The sequence below is a fragment of the Micrasema longulum genome, unplaced genomic scaffold (assembly GCF_059751315.1).
Source record: "Micrasema longulum isolate JH-2025_06_02 unplaced genomic scaffold, ASM5975131v1 h1tg001215l, whole genome shotgun sequence".
Lineage (NCBI taxonomy): Eukaryota > Metazoa > Arthropoda > Insecta > Trichoptera > Brachycentridae > Micrasema > Micrasema longulum.
The window spans coordinates 235869-256373 of NW_028278402.1; the positions used below are offsets into that span (position 1 = coordinate 235869).

Consider the following 20505-nt stretch of genomic DNA (forward strand, 5'->3'; position numbering starts at 1 on the left):
ACATGACATGTAAACTGTTCATTTCATCACAGTATCAAATAAGAAATAATTAGGTATACAATATTATAGAATGAGGAAGTTCAGTGGTTTTTTAAAAAAAAAATATTTGTTTTAAGACTGTTAAACTAAGTCAAAATTATTTTTTTTAAATTTTTATATATGGTATTATCGGCGCTACGATTTTTCAAATTTTCGTATTTCTGAAATAACTCCGCGTGTAACGTCAGAGGTTCATTTCCGCTTATTCTCATTCAGTTCTTCCCATTGGTCCAGAAGCGACAAGCAGACCGGAAATCTTCCATAGCTCTCAGGTGATAGGTTGATTCACATGAACCAGTGACGTCATTTAAAGTAGTGCGTTTTTATCAAAATATTTATTATTATTTTTCTGTACATTTTCAAGAAACTTTGGCTTACAATTTAATGCTCTAATTTTTACCCCGCGTAAGAAAACATTTTTTGTATCCAATTTCCCGTAGGGCTGAAGTTCCTCATTGTATTAAATACATAAAGGTTGTTAAGGATGACTGATATGAATCTTTTAAAATTCGTGACCCCGTTCAGGAGAGTTCTGCTGTCAAATAATACAAAGAATAAAAATGTGATTTCTTGATTTTTATTTCAACCCACACAGCCATTAATTTTTTTAAATTCATTGCAATTTATATACTCAATGAGATTTAATTTATCCCGGGCCAGCCCCGACAAAATATAGATTATGAGACAAAACCTGTTAATATTACAGAAATATAATAGTAATACAGAAAATCCAACCTGTAATTTAGGATTAAAATATGAAATACGTTATTTTGTCGGGACCGGCTAGTTAAATTGACAAAAAATACAAAATAAAAATTCCATTTGATTTTTAATATTTGCCAAGTAAATATATTTCTAATGAACTATTTTTTTATAATTTTTTTATAAGCATTTACGTAATGTTTACAGGGATATGTCCATTTTTAAAGAAAGCCAAGAATATAAAACCCCCAACTTTATGTTTCTCATACAATTTTGACAGAACTTATGTACAGTAAATATTTTAATACGTTTTCTGAGGGTATGTTTTATTGATGTTATTTTGAAAACGTGTTTGAATTATTAGTCAGTTACAAAATAAAACAATTTATTATTGTTGTTAATATCTCTGTAATTTATAATTTACTATATGAATTGCATATTAAATAATAAAAAAATATGAAAGTTTTGTAAATGTATCAAAAATAATTATTAAGGTCTGTCAATTTTGTGAATCTGTAACAAACGTAAAATTAACCTAAGCTCTCTTTTAATTTGACACATAGTTATATAATATGTATACGATTAATGTTTCATTATTTTTAATTTATAATTAAACATTTATAGAATAAATTTATTAAGAATTAACTCTTGCAACATTCAAAATAAAGAGGTTTTTTTCTATTGGAATAATCAAATGGAATATGATTAGGAATATTTGTGTAAATTAATCAAAATACACATATTTTTAAGCAGAATATTTAGCGTTTAATTAAGGGTATAATTTGCAGAGCCGCAGACAAGGAAAATACAATCAGCTCTTAAGGAATAAATCATAATTTTAGGTGTTCAAATAATCATGTTTATTGCATGTATCACGACATCTATTTATCTTGTGAACAAGGTACCAGCCTACAAAGGATGTGTGATACATATTGTGAAACTAAAATAAATTGATTGTGTCATAAAATATACAAATTAATAAAAAATAAAAAACGTACTAAAGATGAATAAACAATATATTTGAACGGAAAATTCAAACAACAAAAAGGTTAAGAATTCACTGAAATAAAAACAAAACTTATAAATTGACTAGAATAACCATTAACAAAACGATTCTCGCAAATTTTTAACAACAAAATTTTAATATTGTTAGGCACAGATTTATTTTTTTGTCCACTAAATATCATATCTTTTAATTTGCACAATATAATAATAAATAAAACGCTTTGTATTTATACCCAACTACCAGTTGAATATTAATAAGAACACAAAAAGTTTCAGGTATTCAGAATTATGTATCATCAGGCGTAAATTTAATATAAAGTTAATATTTGTATCTGAAGATGGGTAATTCTAAATTACCGAAACTTGCTGTGTATTTATTTGATATCAAACTCGTGGATAGCAACAAAAATTCAAAATGTTATTCCACAAAGTAAATTCAGAAATGATAAATAATATAAAACAATTATCTATCGCATTTTTAATAGTTTTATAATGTAATTTCAGCATGTTTTTGTAAACAAACATATTTTTTCTTGCTCTCAATAGATAGTAATATTCCCGTCATAAATTAATTTTAAACTTTAAAAAATATTATAAAGTTTTACAAATAAAAAGATAAAGAAAATATAATTATCAAAATGTCTGCAGATATTTTTTTCTTAAGAAAAATGACCGGATATGTAGGCCTAAAATAATTTATTCCTTAAGGTCTGAGAATGTTTTCGTTAATACAGTAGTAATATTTGAAGATAATATGACATAGTTTGGGAGAGTGCCTATCCAATATAATATAACGTTTAAACATTATTTCATTATGCTAAGCCTCGAATCTTTATTCTTCAGTGTCGTTTTCCATTTCTTGATTGGCCCTGAAATCTCTCTCTGCTTGCTGAAAGGAGAAGAAAATAATTTATTTTACTTTTGTATTGTCATTTCTGAACCTATAAGTAAGACTACGGATAAAAATTAAGAGTAACTTAATAATTTGATAAGATTTTTCTAACCTCATACGGTATCATGAAGAGATCCGACCTCCTACCGAAACGAAGCCTCATTGAAGGAGTTCTGATATCTTTCCTCAGCAGAGAATTGTCTTCAATTTGATCCTGAAATTTTGTTTAAACATCATCTATTAAAAACATGAATTTAAAAGTCATTTAACGACCTAATGCTAGATTTAAATGAATTAAAATCAAAAATACATTAATTGTAAACATTCTATGGGTACACATATAAGATGGAATAGTGATAGTTTTTTTTAAAAACATACATACTAACGAATGCATGAAGAAAATAATTGTTTTCTAGTTTATTAAAAGCTGTTTTCAGTATTGACATAAAACTGTTTATAATTTCATTCACAAAAAACCTCCATGTTAGAACGAGGCTGAGCCACGTGAGATGGAGATTAACCTTACTAGAGGACACTCCATATTAATGTTAAAATACTTTAATTTCCTAGAAGTAAGTATGTAGGTCATAAATATAGATATATTTTTTGCATAATTTTATTTATTTACAGTAAATATGTCAATTTTTTATGAACATCAAGGAATCAAATAAATGCATCTAACGCTGATTAAAAACCCATTGCATGTAAAGAGAATGCATTAATTGGTAAAATTTCAGAAGATATTTTTACTCCACATTTCTATTTAATATATTCGTACGTCATATATAATATTACAATTATATGGAAAACAAAACTCAATTAATCTAGTTTAGTGATTAAACAATACCAGGGGTGATATTTCAAACGCTCTAGCGTCCGTATAAATCACTTTTATCTTGCGTATTTTGTATGTAAATACACGAGATAAAAGTGTTTTCTACGGCCACAAGAGCGGTTCTTAGCACCGTAGGTTTAGAAAAGTTAAAGAAAGGTTAATTAGGGTAAAATACAATTTTTATTTGATAAAAACGCCTTTTTATTTCGGCACTGTAAAACTGAAATGAACTGATAATTAAAAAAAAATTGTTCTTATTATTTTAGCCAAATGTTTTGATTTTAAAAACTATTTTCAACGGGTTGTAAAAAAAAAACACTTTCAGAAAATGGGAATCAGGTTATGGTTGAGCGAGGTTTGAACCTCGGATCTCTGATCCGTGAGTTCGCGACACTCTAGCTACGAGGTCACAATGCGGTTTAAATGATAGATGCGGTCTGATTGCTAAATTTATTTGTTTTACTGTATACATTGTAATACATTAAATACATTGTTTTACTGTAGATAATTTTATCGAAGGCGGAAGGTGACATTTTTTAGTCAACGATCCCTTAGTCGAAGATTATTTGAATATTTTCTATCGTAACTTGATATATTGAATAATTATTTAACTGTCTATTATAGTTTCATAATTGTATTATTTACCGGCATGGGAAGAATGTGTGGTACAGCTTGTTCCAAGGAGCGACGTCCAAAACGCATGCGGACTGGGGCACGAATTTCTCTCTCTGGAAGCAGTTCGTCTTGAAGATCCTCTAGATCACGCATTTCCTGCAATAGTTAGAAAACTGCTTAATAGACGCAACAACGCTCGTTGCCTTCTAGAGAAGGCTCTCCTTGGGTTTTTATGATTTTCATAATATAATTTGAACCTGGCGTTGTATGAAGCATCATACTTTTTATTATACCGAAGTGTTAAAGTGCTGTTTAACAGAACTTCTTTAGAGGAATCTTAGCAAGTCCACCAACTTCAAATTTGTTGGCAAATTAAGCTGTGGTTAGACTGCAAGAATCAGGAGGTTCCTTATTTTTGCAACTCTCTATTGAAATAACATATCCTGCAATTCAGGAGCAAATCGAAAGAAAGAATTTTACTTCCCAAAATATTTTTGTTATACATCAACATCTTGATAGCTATCGAAACGTGTTATGATACGTCACTTTCATTTTCAGGTGACGACAAATGTGCAATAACCTCTGAATAAAAGTTTTCTCAAAATATAAAATGACGCAGCACCCATGAAAAGGAAAAAAAACCTTGGAATATTACATTTTTAAAGTTTAAATTCAACAAATTTTATGTATTTGGTTTAATTAATGTACACTGTCTATGGATTGGACATATATCGACGCTGGAAAGGTTATTTACTTTAAGCGTCATTTTGCAAACTTTACAGGAGAGCTATTCAAAATTTTTAAATAAATACATGTCATAAATTATACGTCCATTCAGAACATCGTCAATAGACGGGGTAAATCATATTTTAATGTGTATTCGCCTATTTATTGAAATTATGAAAAAATTGTTTGATTGAACCAAAAGTCACATTTCTTGAACACACTATTGATTTCTAGCCAGATTTAGGGTTCCAACCAGTGCAAGTCTAATTGCTTTAGGTGACATTGCTGTATAAAGCACAGTAGGACTATTTGATTTAAGCAACAAAATGGTTTGAAACACAAGCAGGCTATTTACTTTAAGCAACATCGCAGTTTTAGTAACGACAGAACTAATTACATTAAACGACACGGGACTTGTAAAATGTTGCGAGCTACTGTAAAATACTGCATGCGACTTTGTCAAATAAAATAGAGAAAGCATTTGCTCCTTAAGCGCCATCTGATGTCGCTTGGTGTAAAAAAATATCAGAAAGCAGTACATAATAAATTACTGAAGCGACATCAAAAGTGCTCAGATCATTTCCAAACTCGGTGCAATCGACGCAGAAAAAATAAATTAGTCAAACTCTTATAAAAACTCATCAGAAAAAATGTCGCTTTAAGTAAGCCTTTCCAGCGTCGGTATATTGTTAATATTATTGATTTTAACCCAAAACGTATTCTTTTTGTAATTCTATGGTTTCCTATTAATGATTTATTTATTTACATACATAAGGTTATTGTAAATTTTTTGAGACAATAAGTCCCAACTCCATGGGACTAAAGTTCCTGTGTTGAGATGGGAGGAGCAATTATATGACACAGACACATGAGTATATCACCACATAAATATAGGATTAGAAACATAAAAAAAAATTATAAAAAATATTTAAAAAAAACATATATATGGCACATCAATATGGTAAACAGCAAACTCAAGCATTTGGAAAACCATCAAAGAGTTTCCCACTCAAATCCATTCCATTAAGGAAAATCCAGTCCTTAATTCCTTTCTTGAAAATAATATTTGTTCTTGAGAGCTTAATACGTTCTTCCAAAATATTGAACACTCTCGGTGCGATAAATGAGAGATGTCTCTGAGCAAAAGTCGTACAGGTTATGGGTATGACAAAATTCATGCTCTGGGAAAAACTCGTACGGACATTCTGCTGAGACCTCTCCTTATTGTTTGACCAGAAGTGTGTTAGTGCTTCTTTTAGGTACAGTTGTCTCATTTCCAGCATCTTCGTGTATTGGAACAGCTGTTCTGACGGGTATGTTGGAGGGCGCCGGAACATTATTCTCGATAATAATTTCTATGAAATTATGAGCGGCTTAAAAATTGATGCCACACAGCCCCCCCAGCCATTCCATAAGTTGCCGTGGATTGAAACAGGGCAAAGTACACACTTCTGAGAGTGTCAAATCTCAGAATGTCTCTAAGAGAGCAGAAAAGATGGCACAGCTTTCTCAACCTAGAGTTTAGTGACTGGACCTAAGCCTCCCATCGCAATTTCCTATCAATGATATAACCAAGGTTTGTATGGAATCTACCTGTTGCAGAAGTTGGTATGTTTTATGACAGTAAATTCCTAGATTAAGCGTATTGCTTGGTATTGAACTATTATTTATACAAAATGTCAGATATTTAGTTTTATCCTTAAAAAGGTGCAAACTGGATAAGTCAGCGGTTCCTGAAAGGTGTTCCATGGAACCCTGAAGATTTGTGGAAGGGTCACAGGGGTTCTGAGAGTTAGAACGTATTGTCGTAAGCAACAGGCAGTTGATCCCCGCGACGCCGGCGCTTATATCGGTAACTTTGAAAAATGCCTCAATCTCGTCATTTTTTTTACCGAACAAGTAAGCAATAAGGTGAATTGTTAAGAGGGAGTTTCGCCAAACGAGGAGATCAATGTGGGTTTTATGTGAGGATAGGTCATAACATCTGGCACCCGGGCCTGCTTATTACCATCGCAGAGGGAATGGCTGAGGGTAGAAACTGCAGAGGTCGCTGAAGAGACGCCTATGTGAACCAAGTGATCAGCAAAGTGCGGTGTAGTAGCTACAAGAATATGAAAAATCTGCGTGAGGAATAGAATTGAGTGGAGTGAACGAGTGAGGCTTTTTTGCAGACCGATCCCCAGGATTGTGAACAAAAGACAGATTTTAATTTTTGTAAAGGTACAATATATTTTTGATTCCTTTGTTACTGATACATTGATTCCGTGTTTTGGAAATAATGGGTGCAAAAACATTATTATTAAATGTGTAATGTTATAATAATAATTGTCTGCATCAATACAATTATAAACACGTACGTAGGAGTTATGCAAACATATTTTAACGAATAAATCTTGAATTTCTAATCTTTAATAACATAACATAATATGTTTTTTTAAATAAGCAATTATTAAAAAAAATAAACAAGTTTTATCTTGGCAATATATTATTATTTCACGTATAATCTAACGAATTTGACGTAAAAGAAAGAAAAAATAGAAACGTAGGTAGGTAGATAAATATTTTTCAATGCGAAAACCAAAAAGCAGTAGAATGTAGGTTATAATTTTAATATAATAATATATTTTTGGTGTATTCAATCATTTGTAGACATGCTGGATTCCACCCACTGGATATAAGTCTGCTTTGTAGCGTAGTGGTTTATGTGTTTGTCTACCATGCTTAAGGAATCGGGTTGGATTCCTGGCAAGTTCGGCATAAAATATGAATGCAGTATTTCACTGGCTCTGAACTAGTACCTAAAGCGTAAGATTGATCACCTAGTCTTCATGCAACAGGTCAAATTACACTACATTTGGTATACCGATGTAGTGCTCTATTCTCCGTTTGGTGATTATTATGGCGTTATAATCACCAAACGGTCCACTACTTCGGGAATTACACTGGCTACGTTTTTTTTTGGCCACGGTGGAATACAAACTCTTTTGTATAAGTCATTGCACAACTCTGCTCCAGAATATCTAAGGGAACTCTGCATTCCAGATGAACTAGCTGACAGACGTCTTACGCTTAGATCAGCTACATCTACGTCAAAAGAAAAATATATTATGCCTCTACGCAAACATCGTACTAAATTCGGCAAACGCGCATTTGCGGTCGCAGGTCCCACGGCATGGAATGCTCTCCCAGCAGAGGTGCGAAACTGTCAGAGTGAAGTGACGTTTCGGTAGAAACTTAAAACCCACTTGTTCTCCAAAGCATTTGAATAAATCCTTAGCATGTGGTGACAAAGTACATTGTTTTTCTTAAATTCAAAAAGCTAAAATTAAATTTACAACTGTATATTATAATCACTTTGTAAAGCGCTCTTAAGGTATCATATAACGAAAATGGCGCTTTATAAGTTATCCATAATAATAATAAAAATAATAATATTATTACTGCAAATAGTTTTGGTACTTCAATTTTTTTTTTTATTATTTTGAAAGCATAATTTAATATTTGTATTTCTCGATCCTAATAAATATGTCGATAGTTAGGGCAAGTTATGATGGCCGATAAGGCGTTTTATGTTTTACGATAAACTTCAATCATAAGCATCGCTTTTACATTAAATTTATGACCGCTATTATATAATCTCAAAAGGGTGTACGACGTATTACATTATACAATAATATCTCAGTAATAATCACGTCTGTTTTAGGTTCACAATTCTATATTATAATTATCGTATTTAACTGAGGCCCTGCTGTACACAATAATCAAAACGTTCATATTTTGTATGATTTCTTCATATTTTTGCTTTCAATTGCTTACACCGCGGCTTACTACTCTAGGATTTGACACTAATAAGACCAAAGATATAATATATAACTGCCTCGACATGTATAAACGTTGTTAAGGTTTTGATCGAGATGTTTTGACCTTTTTACTCATTATTTATTTTATTTTTCTATGGTTCCGTGCATGCCGTTTTTGGAGTCATTTGACAAAATTACATTATTTTGAAAAAAATGTTCTCAATTATTATAATCACTTACTAACCTAACTTTTTGTGAGGATATTTAAAATGTTTTGATATTTTGTGTGGTTCTAGTACCATTAATAATGAATGACAGATTTTTTCATTTCTACAATATTGAGGGCTTAAGTTTTTAGGCGTCCGAGATTCCAATTAACCGAGGCCCGAAGGGTCGAATCCACTAGCATGTAATAGTTGCAAAAAAAGAACACCGGTGTTGTTATATTGTTTGATTAAATAGTAGCTTACTTTTTCCACTACTTGACTTTGCGGATGTACGAGTGTGTTATCCAGATGCTAGTTCTGAATTACTTAATACGTTAGAACAATTGCGGAATATTTGTATACGTTATATCTTTGATCTTCGCAAATTTGACCACATAACCGAGTATCGCACGCAACTACACTGGCTCAGTATCAGGCATAGAAGAAACATTCACATTCTATCACTTCTTCACAATATCTTAAATAATCCCACTTCGCCTGTTTATCTGAGAGAGCTCTTTCAACCTTTTTCACAACACGGACTATCTCTTCGTTCTAGTAACGAGAGAACCCTTTTAATACCCTGTCATCGCTCAAATTTTCTTGCCTCCTCTTTCACTGTGGAATAATCTACCCACTAATGTTAGAGACGCCCCTTTGTTGTTCACATTTGTTCCCAAGTCAAGATTGAAATGTCACTATCGAAATATTAAAATTGTTCCTCAATCCTTCTTCTTTCTTCCCATTCCCTTTTCTCTCTTCATAGTATAGTGTTGCTTTTTTTCATATATTTTTATTTTGTTAATCTTTGTTTTCAATTTTTGTATAAAATTGTAAGATTCAACATGTCCATGTATTTGTAATTTTCTCAAACTGAACGGTTTGGGTAGGTAGGAAGAAATTTCTTTAAGGCTATTGCCCCCCCTTATATGTTTATATATTGAATATATATAAAAAGTGAAAAATAAAATAAAATAAATAAAATACATATGAGGGCGTTTTGCATTTAACCCCCTCATATAATGTAGTAATTAACTTTGTATATGGGTTTTTTTTATATAAAAGGTCATAAAAAGTCATCAAGGCAATCAAAATTGCAAAAAAATAAATTGGTAACATCTAGAAAATTCATTGATAAGAATTCATGCAAAATTATTAGCACTGGAACATTTAACTACTGTAGCGAAGTGATACATTGAGAGTAAATGTTACCTTAACGTAAGGTTAATACAAACATACGTGTTAAACAATTCTATAAGTGAAAGATAAACCACGGAAACTCCAAATATGATAAAATTGAGTTATTACTATGTCAAAATTATTTTTTTCATCCTCTATTACATAGTAAATAGTATTAACTTCTAATTTCTATAATAACAAAGACATTTTTTTTATTGTACCTCCACACCAAATCGTTCAAAAACAGTAAGAAAACATCCAGTGTTCCCAAAGATTTTTTAAACGTCTGTTTTTGGAATGTGTATAAATATATTTTAGAAAACAAATTTAATTTTAAGTTTCACTGAAAAGTTGAGTTTTTGGAGATATCGTCGTTTACCTCTCACATACAGAAATCATAAATGATATAAATATGCAATGTTATTATTAGATCACACATAAAAATATGTTTATGTGTGCACTATTTAAAGATTTTAAACCAAATAAAAAACATGTATAATCGCATATATCGAGAATCCAAATTTAAAGTACTTATTTATTTAAGACTTTATATATACGAGTATTCGGGCGGGCATATTGCCTTAAGGCAATTTCTTCTTACCTACCCAAACCACTGTTCAGAAAATAACAAGTACTAGGACAGATTCTAGATAATTATACAGAATCTTATAATTTTATGCAAAATTTTTAAGAAACATAAATTAAAAGTCTACACTTTACCATGAAGTGACAAGAGGGGATGAGAAGGGAAAAAAATAAGAAAGGAACAACTCAAAAATTTATATGGTGACATTTCCATCTTAATAAATGTAAATAAAGAAGGGCGTCTCTTACGTTAGTAGGTAGGTTATACCACAATTGAGCAGCTACTACTATGAAAGAGGAGGCAAAAACATTAGACCGGTGAATAGGTATTAAAAGGGTTCTCTCGTTACTATTTTTATACTACAATGTAGTACAGTAATATCTAAATATGATACGTGTATTCCATTACGAAATATTGTAAAAACATTTTTTTTAAAACCTTGAATTTTAACATCAGTAATGAGCTTACCGGTTGGGGGGGCATCATGGGGTCGGAGCGGCGGCCGAAGCGGAGGCGGCGAGACGGAGACCGCGCGGACTTGCGGGCCAGCTGGTGGCCCGCTTCCAGCGCCCCGTGTCGAGCCAGGACCTCCCACACCTCAGGAAGAGTATCTGGAAGAACGCGGTTTACCAATGTAACAAATAACAACGCTTGAAAACAGCACAAAAATGAAATGAGGATGTGAAGTATTTAAGGAGGCGGCTGACCCTGAGCCGCACTATTTTTATTTTTATTACAGTAACGCTCACATAAAAAACAAAAAAATATAACTGAGCCAGTGATCCCTCATATTTTTTCACAGTATGAGAGTGTAGTGAACGCTTACGAACTGAAGCCAACGAGGGACACGGAGGTTCTGGCGTGCTTCGATCATGCTGGCGTCAAGCAGTTCTGATGTGCCTTACGCGGTGTTGCTAGCGGTAAAAATGCAGCGCGAGTGCGTGCCCATAAGCTCGAAAACACTCGAAAACAAAATACACGCAAAAGGCAAGTAAATACTAAAAAAATAATTTATTATCACTTCCCTATCCGCATACAGTGGTGCATATGGCACTGTACTTGTAAATACTTTAATTACAGCTTAAATTGATAATTTTCATTACATAGATGTTAAGATGAACGCTAATCATTACAATTCGAGGGGGACATCTCTTTCGATTTCCATTTTCATGACTTTTGCTATCGAGTAGTCATTAAGTCGCAAACAGTCGTTCAGGGTTCTGGTTCTTTTTAACGCATAAAACTGTATTCGCCATCTTCCCGGACACATAATAAATATTGTAATTTTTAATTCTTCAAACCATTTCAGAGTTTACGTATTACAGCATAGAGGACATTTTAGAGAAGGTGATACAGAAGTCTGGGCATTTACAGAGCTTATGACCTATTGTCAACTGGTTTAAGTCATTTTACACGCTGTATAACATTAATCATTTTCCATGTTTGAATATCCATATTCCTTCAATTCTTCTCTCTGTTGGTTTTTAAGTGGTTGAGATTCATCTGACTTAATTATTTCACCTAATAGGCAACGCTAGAAAGCATTTTTTTATGAACAATATTTTGATTTAGCCCAAATGTTTGCATGCAATCCAGTCTTTGTCTACAAAAATTTAGATAAACTAAAATATTGTTCATTTAACCGTTAGATTAGGTTTGGATCTCAAGCTATTCTTACCGGTCACCGTGTACAGGTTCAATATATAAATATATATGATTATATTACGTAATATTTGATACGCGTCCGCATCGGAATGATGCGATTAACATTTTTTTCATGGATGTCAAAGTTATCTAAGGGATGTCACATTTCCAGAAGTTTGAGATATCCCTCGGGATGCTCCTTCCCTTCTCCGTAGCCGTACCCCACCATATCTTCTCCTGGGAATATATCAGACTGTCTGCTAATATTAAGACAAGACTTTAGTCATCCATAGACTGGAACTTTAACCATTATTACTCGGAATTTTCTTAGATTAAATCTTCCCTCAACCCTTTGTTCCCTGACAGTACAAATTTGTCTTAATATAATATAACTCATAATATATCTCTTAAACGAGAATGCATTTTTTAGTAGTTTCGACCATTTTTACGTAATTAGTTTAAAAAAATGATTCCTGTCCTTAACAATTATGATAGAAAGTAATTTTTTTTCCCAATATTTTTGTGGTTTGTTTATAATGCGTAAAAGTGTGTGTGCAAATATGTATGTTGTTCGAGCTGAACCCGGCAATGCTTTGCTATTGCTACTCGATATATAGAATGAACACAATCGAATGGTTGATATTAATGATTGTATTTAGTTAAAATTCGATATGTACATATACATTAGAGTGGGCCGATGACGTATGAAGTTTTTTTTATTTTTTTAGACATCAATGTGAAAGGGGTCTAAAAAGCTGCATTTTGGATCACATTGAACGCAAAAATTATTTATTAAAATACTTTAGGCCCTCAACCGAGGTTTGAAGTTTATCACTGTCTGAATATTTTGTTAATTTTTTATATTGATAAAAATATTTTTTGATTAACTTAAAGATATAACTTAATCACATTACAAATTCAAACACATTTTAAAACTATCGAAATGCAAAAAGTTTACACTCCGCAGAACTGATACCGTTGAGAGCCTGGCTAATAATTGACGAAAACAATGGCTCATTAAAACAATGCTACCCATTTATTACAAAACAAAGTGCAGCTGCGAATACGAAATGACAGCCGGTTTAGCGCTAAAAATCGACTTTTTTGAAAACTTGAACCTCTGGTTAAGGGCCAAAAGTAGTATCGAATATATTTTTTGCATTGTGAGTAATCTAAAAGGCAACTTTTTAGACCCCTTTCATTACAAAATTCGGAAGAAAAAATATTGGCCCACCCTAGTGTACATATGCATTATTTTATTTTTTTTCGGATTACATAAATTGTAAGGATATGCGGAAACAAGAAATTCAGATAAAAAGGTATTTGAACATTGTTTTCCTGTCACTGTCTTGCAAATGTCTTCCTGATACTGCGTGAAAAAGACAACTGCATGTTGTACCTTAAAAGATACCTAACTTAAATACACAAAATCAATGTTTCGTTGTCCCGTTTTCCTTATCTCAAAACTGAACCGATTTTGTTATTTGTTTTAGACAGAGTATTATTACAAACTGTATGTTTTTTGTTCTTTTAAAACTTTTAAAAGCTGTAAGCATACTCGGTAAAGCTCATCATTTTGAAAAAAACTCTCACGTATTTACGTGCGAGTAGAGTAATTATTTAGTATATTAAGGACACACGTACAAACATTGTCTTTTAAATTTATAAATTGGAAAAATAGCAACTTTTTATTTTGCAATTCCCTGACGGTACACATTTTAACAACTATTATTTTTTATAAAAAGAGTTTAAATATAAAAAACATGAATAAAACGTAATCGTTTTCAAGCTATAAATAACATAATTCAAAAAGAAAAAGTTCAAAAACTCCCCTAAATCTATGTTCAGGGTTCAAAGAGTTAAAGGATTTTAGTACAGAAAAGTTTCTTATTGACTGCCTTTTAACATTATATTCAAATAAAGATGTGCTGATTCTTATTCTTATTCTTAAAGGTGGAGGTCAGTGCTATGCAAGCTCGTGACGTCACTGCGACCTGCGAAGATCAATTGTGACAGGTCCCCGTGAATAGTTCTCACCCTCCAAGCCCAGGTCCATACTAGTTAAGATGTTCTGATACTAGTTAAAAAAATAGTTTAACTCATGTCCTGATAGAGGGATTATTTTGTGAATACGATAGTTTCTAAAACCAAACATTTCAAACCATTCGATAAATGAATAACCTAAAACAGAAATTATATTTAATTGCCAATGATGAAGTTTAGCCCTACGGGAAATTGGATATAAAAAATGTATTATTGCGCGCGGTAAAAATTAGAGCATTAAATAATACGGTAAAGTTTCAAGAAAATGAATGAATAAAATAATAAAAATAAACTACTTTGCATGACATCACTATTTCTTCCGAATCAACTAATGATAAGAGAGTTGTAAGAGATTTCTGGTTTACCATAAGTTGACTGACGAATCAGCAGAAGTCAGCAAAATTTAAAAAATCATAGCGCTGATTATGCACGTACGATACATAAAAATTTAAAAGGAAAATTTTACTTTAATAGTGTATTAACAAATAACTAACTTCTTCATCTCATTATTTCCTAAAATAGAGAGGGCTACATATTTTTTAAAAATCTAAGTTCGTGCTAAATGATTCATTTCTTTATCTAAAGATGTAAAATGCTGAATATTAAAAACAAAAACCTCGGCACAGGATTTCTCTGTAAGGGCTACATAATTACAGTATTTTTAAATTACAAATCCTTTACAATAAAACAGTTTTATTTACTATAACAGTGGAGAGAAATAAAAAACATGTAATCGTATATTACCAATTATTTTCGCGTATTTTAAAGCTTGACAACCCTTCAACATTTAAGACTCTTTAGCGAAATCTATCCAGAGTATAAAGTAAATTGATTAAATTATATTCTCAGTTCAATTGCTTGGACTTGTCACTAATACCAAAGACAAACTACACATGGAGGGAAACTTTTATTCTTCTTAGGTCTGGCAAAGTTAGCACAGTTAATCACTACCTGAAGGTAATAGAGTTAATAGTTTCTGCCTTCCTAACTTGAGTCCTTACTCCTTACTGCTTTATCCTAAGGACGCACTTAGGTTTCTACCGATACCATTCATCAATACGTCACAAGGGACATCATAAATGATATATCCAAAACTAGAAATAACTTGGGTTAATCAACTTTTGTTCTTTCATACAAAAAATCTGTACGGAAAGATCAAACATAGGTTTGGTTTTTTATTTCGAAATATGCTTAAACCATGCTTCCTGTGAATTTCTGGACAGCAACCAGCTAATCAAATTTTACTAAGGGACACATTACAAAATTAGAAAATACAATACAAAGTTACAAAATGTAGACAAGAATTAATGCACTCTTTGTAATTTATAAAATATATTAATTTATAATTTTAAAACCAGTTAGTGTTATAATAATTCAAATATATTATGAGGTAAAGTTATGTTTTGTCTCGTCAAGTTAGCAAGTATATGATAAGTAATTGATTTAAAATTGGTCTTTAGTTTTATTTCTCTATTATAAAGATACTGAAAAAAAACTTCTTATAATATCAAAATAAAGAAACAATAAATTTTAAAAAGTTAATAAAGCTCAAAGTATGGAAAATATCATTAACGAGAGATTAGAAACCTTTGTTAACGTAAGTACGATCATCCAGAAATATTTTTCATTAAAAAAATGTCTGAAAAATTAAATATCTAAAATTTTTGAATGTTTTCAGGAATTTTGTAGTAGGTGTATTAATTCAAAGCAGATGATTTGAAGAAATGCGAATTTTCAAACCAAGACAAAATAGAGAATGTAAGACTGCAAAAACCCGATATTCCCCCCAGGACGCCATCAAGACTAAAAAATTTACATTAACAGAATTATATTGAAACATCGTTGATTAAACCAACTGGTCTAAGAACCGATGGAAAAACTGAAGAAATATGGACGTTTTAAACAAAGGCAAAATATGCAATGGAACAGTATGTAGATTAATTATTTAAACCAGAAAAATACAGGTTATAGGCTCCTTAAGTATCCAGGCTTAGATATGTGGGTTTTATAGTTCATTGATCGATGATACACACACGTATATCATTTATTGTTTCAGCATTTACTTTATGGAAAAACATGTTGAGTTTATTTCAAATGAAACACTATTTTTTTTTACCACATAAAAGATGAATATATTATAGCACAACTAGTTTCAGGTATTCTGAATTACCCATCATCAGGTGTAAATACAAATCAAAATATAAATTTTAAATAAATTCGACACACACATGTGCTAAATAATTTCTCCTGAAATTACAGTGCGACGACCGATGAAGCAAGTTAGCGTTTTCGATAGAATTCAATATAACATATTATACAACTCTAACAGTATGGCACATAAAGACGCGAACGTCCTGCAGTACATTTAAATCATCTCTAACATGGAGGTATGAAGAACAAAGAAAAGTGACTTATAAAGAGACCACAGGGCGTGGTAACGCCCAGTCAGTCAGTCAGTTAGCATCAGTCACTCAGTTACAGTATGTAGTTTAACTCCAGTTACTTCAACTCCTCATCGCCAACATGCAATACCTATGTATTCGCCATGTAATAAATACGCATTAAGCAGCAACCTCGTGTTTTCTATCAATCTCTTACTGGAGCTCCACCAACCGTCAGCAACCAAAATCCCACACATATCATAAAAACGTCCTGTATCTCTGAAGAAATATCTGTTAAACATTACGTTTTAATACTGAACTATTTTATCTTAAGAAAACTAACTTATTTTTTTCATTGTTATATTATATGTATATGTATTCAAGTCAAACAACAGAGAGCTAAAGCTCCGCAAGAAACTTGCTAAGACATGTATGGAGCATATTGATTTACGGCTGCGAGACATGGTGCCTTACCGAAACAGATAAAAAATAATAGAGTCCTTTGAAATGTGGTGTTACAGAAGAGTATTAGGAGTTTCCTGGAGAGACCACATCACTAATGACGAGGTTCTCAGTAGAATCGAAGGAGGAAGGCACCTAATCAAAACCATCTCAGAGAGGCGATCCCACTGGATCATCCACATTATGCGCCATGAAGGTCTCCTGCATGACACAATAGAGGGAATGGCTGAGGGGACAAATCCCAGTACGGGAGTATTTAGAACAAGTATGCGAGGACTTAAACTGCGCCTTATATGTTCTGCCGTCATAAGGAAGAAGGACATTCTACTTAAAACAAAAAACGGAGAAAATAAATATTTTCTAACTCGGAGATTGAAAAATTCGTTGTGTGAAAAATACTACAAAAATTAAGTATGTATTGTGCGACAGCATGTTTTATGGTTTGCCCTAACGGAATATAAATATTAATTTTAATAAATTTTACGTTAAAAATTAACATTTTCATCTTCTTTTTAGTAAAATAATACAAGAAAATATGTTATACTGCAATGAAAAGACGTTTCTAGCGAGGAACGCCCTTTTAATTTAGTAATTAAGTGAAAGACTTTCTTTTTTAGTGTTAAAATGCCAATTGATTCTACTCAACCAAATAAAATAGACATTACTGGCCATTTACTGTTTTTCGAATTAGTAACACCACGCCGACCTAATAATCAATTAACTTCGAAATTACCAGCAGATCTAAAATTTAATTCAAAACGAGTAAGTACATTCATTTCAAATGTTTTTTAAAACGTAATAGAAGAAAAAACAAGTATTTTAATCAGTTTTTATTAATTATATAAGTCAGAACAGCCTTTTATATTTAGTAATCTTCGAGAGTTTTTGCAGTTAAGTCTCATTTATTAGTGAAAATAATAGGTTTGTGATTATTTTAGAAAGCTAGATGTATTTTTAGTTGATGCGTATTTTTTCCCGATTTCGAATATTTATTTAACACATTTTAGAAAAAAATGTTAGATGCGTCCTTTTTTATATGACGGCAGTGTTGAGCTAAGAGGGTTGCAGAGAATGGGACGCAGTGGAGGGCGAGATGCAGAACTTTACAGCAAACCAACTACCAGGATTGAGACTACAAAGAAGAATATGGCTTCCAATATGCAATTGAGGCAACCGACAAAATGGTCAAACTTTTTCATTAAAAGTTTTGACTCTATGAGCTTTTACCTAATTTTTTGTACTAAACTGTCTTGATATTTTTAATTAACATGGATGTTTTGTACATAAAAAAAGAAGAAAAAAATGTTAATGGAGTATACTATGATAGATACGGAAATGTAATATAAGCAATACGTTTACTGTACCGTTTAAATGTCAGTTAGTTCACTCCACTTGCAATAGGCACGATTATAAAATAAAAAATACTAAATAAGGGTTTTAATTTACATTACCACTGCCATTAATCACTTATAACGCCAGGCGGAAAGGATAATAGAAAACCTGTTTCAAACCGACTGTAGAGAATCTTACAATAATTGAATTTCAAAACTTTGAAATAGATTTTATAACTACAACACGTGAATTTCTCCATAGTGCACAAACTTCTGCTTATTCTGTGCAGTAGTTAACATGACAATCTGTTTAACATATAAAATTGAATTACGACCGGATTCTCATTTGATAAATCTTATTCGAGTAATTGTTTTAACAGATTACATAAAATCGTTGTTCTCTGTTAATATTAAATGTTCTGGTTTTGTAATTTTACATATTGAAGCAATTATTTTTAACTTTATAAAAAAAAAACATTAAAAAAATATGACGTTACACAGTAAAATTCTTCTTGTGTAATAAAAAGTGCAGTGTTTTCATATGTAAAAAAAAGTATATGTATCTTTCGAAATCGGTCGGGTCAGATAATTACATTTTTTTCATCATATAGGTGCCTTACAAAAATTTTAATAATACATTGTAAATTGTCTGATGTTGAATTCAAAATATAATTGTTAAAAAATCAAATTGTGTTTGCCGACGTTCTAAATAGAAAATAAATTTCCATTTTCTAATAGTGAGTTAATTACTCGTTGGAAATAGCCCCGAAATTTAAAATGTTGGAGTACCTTAACCCTTACGCTGCTACGCAGTTTTTCAAGAATCTAATCAGAAATCCTCTTATTTATACATTTCAAAAATATTTTATCGAATACGTTGTTTTCCAAACACACTACTGTTTTATCAATTAATAGCAATTCCAAGAAAAATCTTCCATTTCATAAATATCTAATTCAAGCCTAATGGAGTGAGCAAGATGGACAACTCGTGCCGCAAATAGACAATTTTCGTACAGCGGTTGTAAACCCTTTCTTAATTGAAAATAAAAACAAACAAACTGATCTCGTACTGCAATCTCAAGGCGCATTGTTATTATTGAAACGAAATAATTATTATAGTTTTTTTGTTAATTGCGGAGCAAAGGGCTCTGTTATAAATTATCAAACCTACCACTTCCATCAATGCATTTAAACAAAAATTGAGTAAAATATATCTTGAAATTTGTTGCAACAGAGAGGAAAAACATTTTTGCCAAGGGAATATGGAAGTCTAGGCATTTACAGGACTTATGATCTGTCATTGGCTGGTTTAAATTACCACTTTACACACTGCGAGATATTCACTATTCTGGGTATGTCTACACATACATATTCATGATTATTTTTACATTACCTCAACTCTTCCATCTGTTGACTTTTGCAAACTAAAAGAGCTGAAACCTTTATTGATGTCGGTAAGTTTCATCTGGATAAATTATTTCACCTCCTAGGTAATGCCTAAAATTATTTTTAATTTTTTATGCAAGTTATTTTAATCAACAATATTTTGAGTATGTCTAAATGTTTGTAGGGAGTTATTTAGATTGAAACCTAAAAAACCGGTAAATGTACAAAGAAGTGATATTATTTCTTGGTAGTTGTTATAATATAATTTAAATTTAAAAAAAAAATGTTTTTGTACAACTGTCTCACAAATTGATATTTCTTCTAAGAAAAATATTCCGTTTCGATAATAGCTAGTTCACGCATAATGGACTGAGCGAGATAGACAACAGTTGCCGAAATTACAAACAGCTGAGGTAAATTACATATTTTTTACATTTATATATATTTTTAATCTTACTTTGTTACTCTAATTAACAATTTAACTCTGCAAAGCGTCCTTTTTATTATGAATAAATTTACAAAATATATAATTCAAAATGATAACGGATAGTGAAAGTGATAAAGAAATAATAGTACCTCGCCGAGAAACTCGGAGGCTTAGCAGCTCAACCTATTCCGAAAGTGAATATGACAATAACGATATTTTTTAAGTGGTTGTGATAATAATTTATAA

The 20505-nt window shown here is 31.5% G+C and overlaps 1 protein-coding gene across 1 annotated transcript in view; it reads right to left on the reverse strand.

Moving 5' to 3' along the window:
* Positions 1 to 1577: 1577 nt before the first annotated feature.
* sNPF (short neuropeptide F precursor) overlaps positions 1578 to 20505 on the reverse strand; it is a 205715-nt gene continuing 186787 nt past the window's right edge. The window contains exons 4-7 of the mRNA XM_088234207.1: positions 11054 to 11196; positions 4119 to 4244; positions 2751 to 2852; positions 1578 to 2635 (exon numbers count right to left, since the gene is read on the reverse strand). Of these exons, the coding sequence (XP_088090333.1) occupies positions 2579 to 2635; positions 2751 to 2852; positions 4119 to 4244; positions 11054 to 11196 (428 nt within the window). The 3' untranslated portion in view covers positions 1578 to 2578. The remainder of the gene's footprint in view (positions 2636 to 2750; positions 2853 to 4118; positions 4245 to 11053; positions 11197 to 20505) is intronic.